General features: G+C 39.5%; 1 protein-coding gene across 1 annotated transcript in view; it reads right to left on the bottom strand.

The window, feature by feature from the left end:
- NALCN (sodium leak channel, non-selective) overlaps positions 1–12,097 on the bottom strand; it is a 232,563-nt gene that overhangs the window by 48,221 nt on the left and 172,245 nt on the right. Inside the window, exon 17 of the mRNA XM_061472826.1 lies at positions 11,800–11,941. Coding sequence (XP_061328810.1) covers positions 11,800–11,941 — 142 coding nt within the window. The remainder of the gene's footprint in view (positions 1–11,799; positions 11,942–12,097) is intronic.

Here is a 12,097-nt window from a genome sequence, read left to right as displayed (position 1 = left end):
TTATTCCTAAACATGCCTAAATATGCTTAAGAAGTGGTGGGAATGGGAAAGGGCCTAGAACCATGGGTGTTGCACGAGGCTATTTTTGCAGAGTGCATTTATTTTTCCTGTACTTTTTTTCAGGACTAGCTGTAAAACTTGCACCTGAAATAGTACATCCTTGGGCACTGACTGGGGTCTAAACATACCCAATGGACTGAGGCTTAGGTAAAGTCTTGAAGGTTTGTTACCAGCCTGTCTGCCTCTGCACTGTGACAGAATTTAGATTGGAGCCAGGTATCCAGTTCTTTAATCCAGGTGCACATGAGCATGCACAAAACCCTATACTTCGGTGCCTAGTGATCTCAGTGGTTCAAAATGGAACTGATAATACAAACCAAGCACTTCCAAGGATTACAGCTTTTCAAGATTAAGAGTGTGTCCTTCAGCAGAACCCTAGTGAGAGTATCTCAAGTTTAAAATATCCAGAAAAAGCAATACAAAATAATATTTTTAGATATGCTCAAGTGATCCATTTCTCATATTTAAAGGAGTCAGTCAAATAGCAACATGCATATGCCAATATGGATGCTGAAGAAAATCAAACATTACTGTAGATTTTAAATATATATATCCTTATTTCTATATTAGATAAATAAACCAAACTGCTTCCCATTTAATTTTCCAAATTTGCATAGCACACCAGGCAAATGCAATGGAACTGTGCAAACAGAAAATGGGGGAGATGATCAGTATTTTGTTTAATAATGTCTAGATGCCACATGCTGGCATAAAATGAGTCTGGCAATTAAAACTTGTGATACCTGCCGAGTTCTTGAATGTTGCAGAGGAAATTATTAGCAGTGTTAATGTACAAAAGACATTACTTGATCAGATGATGTGGAATTAAATAAGTACAGTATACTCTACTGAGGTTATGTTAGGGTATATCTGCTTAGCCTGCTGGGTTTTTTTATTACAGATTATAATGTAGTGTGAGGACACCCTCAGTGTATCTTTATTACCCGTTATTTATTTACTTCTTTATGCTACCTATAAGTACACTTGGTGCTGAAGTAACAGTGCCATATAGCTTTCTGCTGTAGCACGTTATTTTTTTGGCATAAGACACTGTCCTGAAATCACCTACTAGCATCCGATTACTGTTAAGTATGTTTTCAACAACACATCCTAAAGAACTCCTACAGGTTACTTTAATCTGCAAGGAACAGCTGTGACAGGTCAGCAAATTACCAATAGTATTTCCTTGATAAAAAGGATTTAGATGGAAGGCATGTGCTCCTACGAAACCATGATTAAAGCTCATGCCTTGCTTTCCACATTCGTTTGAGGTTATTTACAGAGATGTGACTGTAAACACAGAATTAGGAAATCTGCAGGTACTGCTTCTCCAACAAGTGCTGGCACCCTTCAGGGCTGCTGTTGGCAGGACAGACTTTAGGCAGACCAAATGACCCAGTTAGTGTGAACTCGACCTGAATGCTGCATCCTATGAGATCCCATTTGTCCAAAACGACAAGGATAAAGCAATAAACTACTGTAACTGCTGTAAAAGAAGCTAAATCACAGCGCATTGTTGCTCCGCAAGTGCCACCCGCTGCTTTAAAAAGGTACTGCAAACATTTTAAGTGAGTATTTATTTAGTAATATATTTCAAAAATCAGGCTTTCTACCCTGGAAAAACAAAAGCCTTGGCATAAGATTAAAAGCAAGGCAACACAGGATGATACCTTTGCTAGGTGACAGCTAATGAGTGTGGACCAATCTGACAGCCTAGGTGTACTGGCTCAGCACTGCTGACTTCATGGGAATCTGTGGCAGTTTATAACAGCTAAGATATGGCTCAGTGGCTTTACATTTCAAGAAATGCTGTTCATTGTCAAGATTTTGATAGATATGGCTAGTGACATGTGTGCAGTGCACAAACCCCAGCAAGGACTTCATAAAGTAACTGTTTTCAACTTGAGTTTGACAGAGAAGTGTATGCTATTAACAGGTAAAAACTGTGGTGACGTAGTGTATTGCTCTTGTATCAGACCACTGCAGAGTTGGCAGAAGAGACAAGTGCTGGTGGGTGTTCCGCAACTTGAGGTGAGACAAGGGGGGAAAATGGGGGGGGAAAAGTGCATGCGATATATTTTTCTGATTTTTTTTCTTTTTTAGTGTTATCTGAAAATAAGGAATTTTAGCTTAGTGTTGTTTTTTTAATGGGCAACTGCAGGACCATATGGGAATAGTCTTCTGTAGCAAGCCAGAAATTACAAGAAAAAAAAATCACCCAAAGCTTCTGTTTCAGTTCAGTATTTGTTGGATGACGATGATTTATACAGACTTGCAGACTGAACAGATTGTGAGGTATTGTACTGTTATTTAACAAGCTTCTTGGGGAAATATGAAGAGTCAACACAATAAGCAATATATAAGAGTGATTCTTTAAGAAACAGTGAAAGAGTGATTCTTTAAGAAACAGTGAGGAAATATTTGGGCAGAATCTGCTTGATCATTCTATTAAATATAGGATATTTTTGGCCCAGAAGAGTTTGCTATGTAGCCTCTCAAATGCAAATATTATTTGTTCAACAACATTCTGCCTATGTATCTTTGGCTTGAAGAGATCAGACAGTATCAAAATGAATGTGACACAAAAATGAAGAGTGATATAAGGGAAATTATCGGTAGGTACTCAACAAAATGTTCAAAAGAATTTAAGAAGGTTAAGTGACTAAAGCCTGTAGAAATCAGTGGGGAAGTTCTTAAGCCCTTTTGAAAACTTTGCTTAATGCCTACAGAATCATAAAGGGTGCAATTACAAGGTACCTCTAGAGATCACCTAATCCATTTCTCTCCCTCCAAGTAGAACTAACTATTTTAATTTGGACTTTAAAAATCTAGCCCTTGGCGAGGTTGTCCTATATAAGAAACAGGCTCACTAAACAGTGAAGAAAGTGGTCTAGCATTAGATGAGTGCCACAAGGAGTCAAAGGCTGTCCCTTCTGATCAGATGTCTAGAATGAGAAGTAGGCATAATCTCCTTAACTCTTGGGAGTCATTCACCTGAAATAGCCTTAATTCATTTTGTAGCCCTTGATTGCTGCCTCTCTCTTAAGGAAAGCCATGTTCTTCTAATTAGATGACTAGTGGTTTGGAAAATCTACGTGTCCTTTCATAACCAAAGACCTTTTTCGATTAAGTCTGAGAATGTGGACAAGGTTAATATGAGTATACTCACAAACCCCTCGAAGACTTAAAGGGGATGATAGTAGTCCATCTCAGACACGTGGGGGAACAACTCCAGGGAGGGAGAATCCCTCTCTTTTATGTCTTGTCATGCTATAGCTGGGTTTTTCCCTTTGACATATCTGAGTTTTTCACTTTCAGTGTTTTAATGGGTAGGTTTGCCATAGAATCACAGAATAGTTTGGGTTGGTAGGGACCTTTAAAGGTCATTTAGTTCCAAGTGCCCTGCAATGAGCAGGGCCATCTTCAACTAGATCAGGTCGCACAGAGTCCCATACAGGCTGACCCTGAATGTTTCCAGGGATGTCACATCTCATAGACAACTTGTTTCAGTGTTTCACCACCTTGTAGTAAAAAACGTCTTCCTTACATCCAGTCTGAATCTCCCCTCCCTTAGTTTAAAAGCACCACCCCTTGTCCTATTGCTACAGAACCTACTAAAGAGTCTGTCCCCATCTTTCTTGTAAGCTCCATTAAAGTACTGAAAGGCCACAATAAGGTCTCCTTGGAACCCTCTCTTCTTCACGCTGAACAAGCCCAACTCTCTCAGCCTGTCTTCATATGACAGGTGCTCCAGCCCTCTGATCATTTGGGCAAACTTGGATAAGTTTGTTTTCTTTTGTTTTCCATCTTTACTCAAGGCAGGAGCCAGGGAGACCTTGGGAAAAGGTAGTAAAGAGGGCTGGGTAGATTACTCATGACAGCCAACAACAGGGTGGAAGTAAGGACTCGTGGCCAAGATGATATGGGGCTGTAATACATTCTGCTGGGTGCACAGTGATGGAGGAGAAGGCTCCACTCCACACCTTGAGATGGGCATCGTGAGGCTGTAGAGAAGGGACTGCCATGGTGGGCTAGATGGAAGAGGACTGATATCAACTGAGAGTTTCAAGGTGGAAGTAACTTGGGTTGGAGGAACATGAAATAACATTATTCCTGGTTCTATAAGCATATGCATATAAATGCCTTCACTAGAACAAGGCGATCATGACTATATTCCACCAGTTCTTGTGAATGAGTCCTGTGAGTGGCTGAGGGAGACCTAAGGGCTTGGAGAAAGAGATCTGGATTCCTCAGTAGGAGCAGGAAAGGGAGAGTACAAGGCTCAAATAGAAGGACTTTCCTGTAACCCAGCCCCTCACTGTCTCTCCCCTCACCCCAAACTAATGCATGCTCTTTTCTGTTAGACTACAACATCCCTAAAAACTTTGGCATGACTGTATTTTATTTGCTTGAAGAAATAGGAGGAGTATGATCAGCCCTTTGTGTTTTAATGCATACTCACAGCCTTTGTATCAAACCCTTGAAATCTTTTAGTGCAAAACTGATGAAATAGAAACCTAATGCCAGAAAGAAGAGTAAAACTATGGTAGTTTTTGGAAATGAAGAAGTATCCAGTTACCAGCCTACTTTCTGTCAGAAATTAATTGAAGATTGGTCTTTTTCAGGCAGAATTTTGATCGTACTATGTGAAGGCATAAGTGACAAAGCGAGTTAAAATCATCAGAAGCCAGGGACAAACCATAACAAGAACAGAATCTTGTTCTATTGCAGCTCTGTCTTCTCTGCTCTGAAAGCAAACATGGCCAGAAAAGTTAAACATTATCAGCTGAAATATGTATGTGGTAAATACTTAATGAGAAAGTGTCTTTTTCTATAAATTGATTATTTAAACACAGAGGCAGGGACATTGTTACATATGTATTTTATCTGAAAATAAACAAGACCTTTAAAGAATGCAGAAAAGAGGTCTCCTGCTTAATTTTCAGAAAACCAGAAATACCTCACTGCATTTACATATATTAATTAGAAAGGTATGATGAGAACAGACATGGGGCAAAAATAATCTTTGAGAATCAAGACTGTAATGAGCAGTAAAATGCTGCATCCACAGTCATTCTCATTCCAGCAGATAGATTGTTTTAATGACTTCCCTGAATGTTATAGCTAGATAGAGTCTGTAAACACCTGTGAATGACATAAATAGGTAAGACTGATGCACTTGGCTGTGTTTAATTAACAAGCGGTATGTGGAATCTGAATTTGTATGACAGAGTTCTACTCAGATACTCAGTAAAGGGAGATTAAGATAAAAAACCAAATTATTTTTGTTTATACTTAAACACAAAGTTCCTCAAGAATTATTTCAGAAAAAAATGCAATATTTAGTATTGTTTAAAAATAAATAATCTTTTCTACTTGGAATTCATGTGCAATTACACTTTATTAGTTTCTGCTATAGTCAAAATTAATGTAATAAAATTACTTTTTCAAATTACTTGGAGAAAAGGATATAATCAGGAACACAACAGAATGATATTGTGCTTTTTATGACAAAATTTTGCTTTGCATATTAGAATGCCCAAAACAAAGTTTAGAAAAGGCTGATTAGAATCACAGAATCATAGAACAGTTAGGGTTGGAAAGGACTTTAAGATCATCTAGTTCCAACCCCCCTGCCATGGGCAGGGACACCTCACACTAAACCATGTCACCCAAGGCTTCGTCCAGCCTGGCCTTGAACACTGCCAGGGATGGAGCATTCACAGCCTCCCTGGGCAACCCATTCCAGTGCCTCACCACCCTCACAGTAAAGAACTTCTTCCTTATACCCAATCTAAACTTCACCTGTTTAAGTTTTAACATATTACCCCTTGTCCTATCATTACAGTCCCTAATGAAGATTAATTTGGGATATAAGTTTATTACAACAAAAAGCAGAAATTCTGCAAGTCGTAATTTATGAATAAATATTTTACCCTTGGTTCTTTTTAAAGAAGGAAAAAAATACAAATAAAGTTTATGAGTATGTCTTCATCTGAAAGATATCTTAGGACACCCTGTCTTCTGTTACTGAAAGCTATGCCTGGATTTGTGTAAAGTGTTTGACACTGTCCCACACAACATCCTTGTCTCTAAATTGGAGAGACATCGATTTGATGGATGGACCACTCAGTGGATAAAGACCTGGCTGGATGGCCGCACACAAACAGTTGTGGTCAATGGCTCAATGTCCGGCTGGAGACCATAACGAGTGGTGTCCCTCAGGGATCGGTGTTGGGACCGGTCTTGTTCAACATCTTTGTCGCTGACATGGACAGTGGGATTGAGTGCGACCTCAGCAAGTTTGCCGATGACACCAAGCTGTGTGGTTCGGTTGATACGCTGGAGGGAAGGAATGCCATCCAGAGGGACCTTGACACGCTTGTGAGGTGGGCTGATGCCGACCTCATGAAGTTTAACCATGCCAAGTGCAAGGTCCTACACCTGGGTCGGAGCAATCCCAGGCACAGCTACAGGTTGGGCAGAGAAGAGATTCAGAGCAGCCCTGTGGAGAAGGACTTGGGGGTGTTGGTTGATGAGAAACTGAACATGAGCCGGCTTCAGTGTGTGCTCGCAGCCCAGAAAGCCAACCGTATCCTGGGCTGCATCAAAAGGAGCGTGACCAGCAGGTCGAAGGAGGTGATCCTGCCCCTCTACTCTGCTCTTGTGAGACCTCACCTGGAGTATTGTGTGCAGTTCTGGTGTCCTCAACATAAAAAGGACATGGAACTGTTGGAACAAGTCCAGAGAAGGGCCACGAGGATGATCAGGGGACTGGAGCACCTCCCATATGAAGACAGGCTGAGAAAGTTGGGGCTGTTCAGGCTGGAGAAGAGAAGGCTGCCTGGAGACCTCATAGCAGCCTTCCAGTATCTGAAGGGGGCCTATAGGGATGCTGGGGAGGGACTCTTCATTAGAGACTGTAGTGACAGGACAAGGGGTAATGGGTTAAAACTTAAAACAGGGGAAGTTTAGGTTGGATATAAGAAGGAAATTCTTTCCTGTTAGGGTGGTGAGGCACTGGAATGGGTTGCCCAGGGAGGTTGTGAATGCTCCATCCCTGGCAGTGTTCAAGGCCAGGTTGGACGAGGCCTTGGGTGATATGATTTAGTGTAAGGCGTCCCTGCCCACGGCAGGGGGGTTGGAACTAGGTGATCTTAAGGTCCTTTCCAACCCTAACTATTCTATGATTCTATGCCTTATAAATCAGCTATTTCAGCTTTTAAAATTACAAATACTTTCTGCAAGGAAAAGTAATTTCAGAATATATGTGGCTCTTTTTGCTAGAAACTATGGAATGAATGGAAGAAGCTGAGCACAGATCAGAAGAAGACATGCCAGAGGAAGAACGTAGAATCCAGCACGAGGTCTGCTGCTTAATATTCATAGTCCTCCAAAGTAATGGCTCTGGCTACCTCTGAGATCAGCTCTTACTTTCTGACCATCACCTCCAATCATACAGGTACATTCTACTGCAAGCAGGAAGTCAGTGGGGGAGGCATATGGCATGGGAGGTCAAAGTTTTACAGGATCTAGACCTTAATGATGGATCTTGCTTGCACAGGAAAATGGAATGGCTACTAGTTTCACTGCTTGAAGAGCTAAAACCAAAACTCATACATGTGAAAAGAAACAGATAGGAAACAGGATTATAAGACAGAAAAGAAACAAAGTATGTTTGTTACTATCCAGTTAATCTTACAAATAAAAAAAAATAAAAGAACTGGTTTGCTTATATTCCTTCAATTAAAAGAGAGAGTCTCAATAAAATACATGGACACATTAAATGCTCTTTTCCTTTGTTTTGTAATACACTCCTGCTGTGCCAGTGCTGTAAACATGCACATTGTTTTCTGTATGTATTGAGCCACAGGCTTTTTCAAAGTTTGTCTTATAAACCTGCCAGTTCTGAACTCTAGCAGCATTGTGCAGTTGCATGGCCAAAGTAACCAGTTCAAGAGTGTCCTCACAACAATCTTCCACAGGGCTGTTAAAGGTTGAATACCTCTTAGAAAGCACTCTGAGGTGTTCCTGTGCTCCTCTGATTCCAGCCCTGAAGTTAAGAAGCCAAAGCCAATGCTCGGCAGGCATCTCAGCTGTATTTTACTGGGTACCTGATTTATTGTAAATCTTAAAGCTCATTTAGATCTTTGTCCCCCAGAACTTGCTGAGACTCCCTCACACTTTCGTGAGAGCACCACTGTGAGATGTCCTCATTTTTGTGCCAATTTTCTTTGTTCTCATCAACCCACTCACACAAAAATTATGTTTCCTTATTTTATCCTCTTCTCCTGTCCAAGAATTTACTAAATATTGGTTAGCAAAGGAAATTCCCAGCATACTGTGAATAATTTTCATATAAATGTGGAAGTATAAAAGAACACTTTCCTCTCTGTCTCTAAAAATCCAATTCTCCCACATCTACAATGTTAATTTAACATCGTAACTCCCTCTTTTAACTTTTAAACCCTTTTCTTAGACATTTTTTCCTTAACATTGATTTTATAATGGCACTGCCTCATTATACTTGCACTTCTTTTTTTTCACCAGAAAGTATCTTTGTGGTACTTTGTACTACAACAGGGGTACCCTCACCAACTTGGACAGTCCTGGCTTCTCTAATTAGACCCAGAGCTCTTCAACTCATGGCCTGCAGACCACATCAGGATAGACTAACTCAGCACACAATGGAGCAAGTCTATGGCAAGATCAATGGGTTTAAGAAAATTTGCTCTGCAGGACCTCAAGCAGAGAGTGCAACCCAAATATCCTGCACTTCCAGCAGTGTTAAGTTCAGAGAACCTGAGAGAATTCCATTTTTGCACACAAAGTTACAGACAATCATAAAGAGCTCAATTAAAGAATCATGTTAAGCTGCCTATCAAGCATCCATGACTGAGATAGTTAAGGTGTTTCTGGCATCGGATGTAGAATGAGCATGGCAGGCTGTCTCCACACACCCACTCAGACCCCACACATTGAGAGGGAACTCTTAGGGGACATAAAAAAGGTAAAGGTATCTAAAAGCAATTTTTTATATTAGCGTTTGGTCAGTTCATTACTTTGATAATAATTTTGAAATTTGGAAGAGCTCAAAAACTTCCGTAACTCACAGACTGTTTTCCAAAACCTGTTATGTTCATTTGGCACAGATGAAAATAATTTCAAACCAATTGCTGTCACGATTATGAGTAGATATACAAATAATATTTTCAATTCTTTTAAGAAGGCAAAATACCTTAAAAAAAGAAATAATGCAATGAAAATCTACTCCTTTCTTACAACTTAGAACATCTTTTCAAGGAAGTAATTGTAATAATGAAAAGACTTACAAAACCAATCATATGAGAGAACAAAACCTGATTTGCTTTACCGATCATCATAAGTTATGGGTCAGATTGATTTTGAAGGCAAAACCAACAACATATATATATAGTGGTACAGTTTTAGAGAAAGAAAAAAATTGTGGCTAAAGTGGAAATAAAGGAATGTATGTATTAAGTACTTCCTATCACTTCAAGAGGTGTGGAATGCAGAAGTAATGATATAAGTCCAGAAGAAACTGGAAGAACTATCCACAGCTAAGGCACTGCAAAGAAAAGACAGAGTCAAATCTGCCAGCAAAATCTCACCTTTTGATTCCACCCTGGTATTTTTCATCGAGTACAATGCAAAAAAGATGTGAAAAGTTTCTGAAGCAGTGGCACTGCTATCAGGAGCAGTGGGAATGCATCCTGCTAGGTACTCGGGATTAGTAGTTTGGTCAGGTTTCTTTTTTACAAAGAAAGTAAAGTATGCATGTAGGGTTTATATTTAAGTGCAACCAGTCATTCCAAGCTTGTTTTAAGAATATTTTTTTGAAGATTTTTTTATACAAAAGTGAGGTTGCCTTGGCAACTGTAACTATAGAAAGCCAGAGTAATTACCCACACAAAATGCTTCCTAGTGCTTTCTCCCTCTTAACAGGAATGTGTAACTGCTTTGTTTTAAGCTGCATTTATCAGAATGTTACTCATCATTGGTTCTACCCTTGAGGCATGGGAATCCAAAAGTATGTGCTTAAAGCAGGTTGAATAGTGCAAAAGCAATTTGCAAACACTTATTTCAATTAAAAAATGAAAGTCGGATCATATGTAGTTGCTCTTGGAGGGAAGTGAAAATTTGAAAAGACTGCAGCAGTCTGTGTTCATATTGCAAGATCTCAGTGAATAAACTGTGCCAGGTATTCATCTATCTTCAAACATAATAACTTTTGTGAACAGCGGGCAGAAGGAATTAAGATATTGCAATTTAATATTCTAACTATATTCATGTAGACAGATCTACTGAATCATTGCACAGCTCTGCAATGCATACTGTGGACTTTTCTGTGTCGCTGGTACAAGTTTAAGGTCTCTGTTCATCTCTTCATACACAGTAGAAATGCCCTTTTATTTCTCCTGCACAGCATTTGAGATTCATTATTAGTGATACTTGGCATAGGTTTGCTGACCCCTAGGCTTGTCATTTAATACCTAATTTTTCTGCTTTGCTTGTTAGAGTAGATGATGTCCATTTAGGCTTGATTCCTTCCTATGTCCTTCCTTCTCTGATAAATGTTATTTTCCACACACCTCCCTCTAAGGCCATGCTGTTCAGCTTTGGCTTATTAATGTCTCAGAAGACATTGGCCACAGGAATGGGTTCTTGCACTGAAACAGGGATGGAAATTGACAGCAGTTTGCAAATTGTCTCTTTTGGAAATTTGCAAATTTATTCATTATCAGAAGAGTATTGTTTTCCCCAACTCTGCTTCCTGCGTTACAGATGCAAACCACACCCTAGGAAAGACAAGAGTTATACTGTGTAACAACAGTGCATACCCTCTTTCTAACTTAAAAAGTATTTACAGCCCCCTGATGTTAATATTCAAAGGGCATTTGAGCACCCTGATATGAATACTGAAAGGGCTTTTCTTTTGTCTGCTGAAATGTCACTAATAAGTTACATGATATTAAAAATGATTAAGAAGTGGTATCAACGTAGATGCCACTAGAAATCTGGGAAGCCAGTATCCTCCATGATGCACATGAAGACTCTTTCTGCTCCTGCAGTTTTGCAAGGTGCAAGAAGTCACATGTTCACTTACGCTGCTGCATCATCACTGTCATCATTTCAAGCAGTCCTGATGTTTTTCAATTCCAACCATCCACACCAGTCTGGCTGGGAAACTAGCACATTTAACACAATGGGTATTAAATATATGTGTTCAGCATCTGTTTTCTAATGATTCCCAGGCTCACGGAGAGGTTAATGTCCTTTAAATAACTAGAATACTTCTTACATTTTTACTCATCTGCAATGATTACACAGAGACCTTGCTTCAGTGAAGTGTTTTCAACAGTGTAACAGTATCAAGGCATTCAAGAATTCCATGTGATATTCACAAACTTCAATTTTCCATGAGCTTCTCAGTGAGTAACAGCAAGACTACTTAAAAAAATAGCTTCATAAGATGGATGCACTGAACAAAATTATGTATCAAATCCTGAATTTTGAAGTCAAGAGACATGAAGATTTAAATAAAATGAGGATCTGCTGTGCTGTCTGTTTTAGGCAAAATTAAATGCAGCCTTTGAGCCTGGGTTTAGCCATCCTAGCTTGTGTTCATTTTTATACAGTTTGTCAGCCTGAAAAATCTCCCATCTTTTCTCACAATATGCAAGGGAAGACATATACTGCCCTATACTCTTGATTTACCTTTTGATCAATATATTTGTTTTCTTCAATTGCTGATCTTTTAGAGTGGTCACATGAGGAAGAAGATGCTGAAGGAAGTCTTCGCAGCAAACAGCTGGTATCTTGTTGCTGGCGATCAATAAACTGCTTCATGAAACTTTCCCTTGAGAACAAATAGAAGATATTGATGGATTAGAACCAGGAAGAGTTAATATTTGGCTTTCTTTAGGACATGTCACAGCCCACTAGTGCTAAAATGAATAAACTCCAAGTTCTACTGAGCTATAGATGTCTAAATGGATGGAATGCCAAAACAACT

Source organism: Pezoporus flaviventris, unplaced genomic scaffold (genome assembly GCF_033815535.1).
Source record: "Pezoporus flaviventris isolate CSIRO_AGI_PZ_B2104156 unplaced genomic scaffold, CSIRO_AGI_Pfla_v1 ptg000072l, whole genome shotgun sequence".
NCBI lineage: Eukaryota > Metazoa > Chordata > Aves > Psittaciformes > Psittacidae > Pezoporus > Pezoporus flaviventris.
This window is presented reverse-complemented; position numbering and strand designations above follow the sequence as displayed.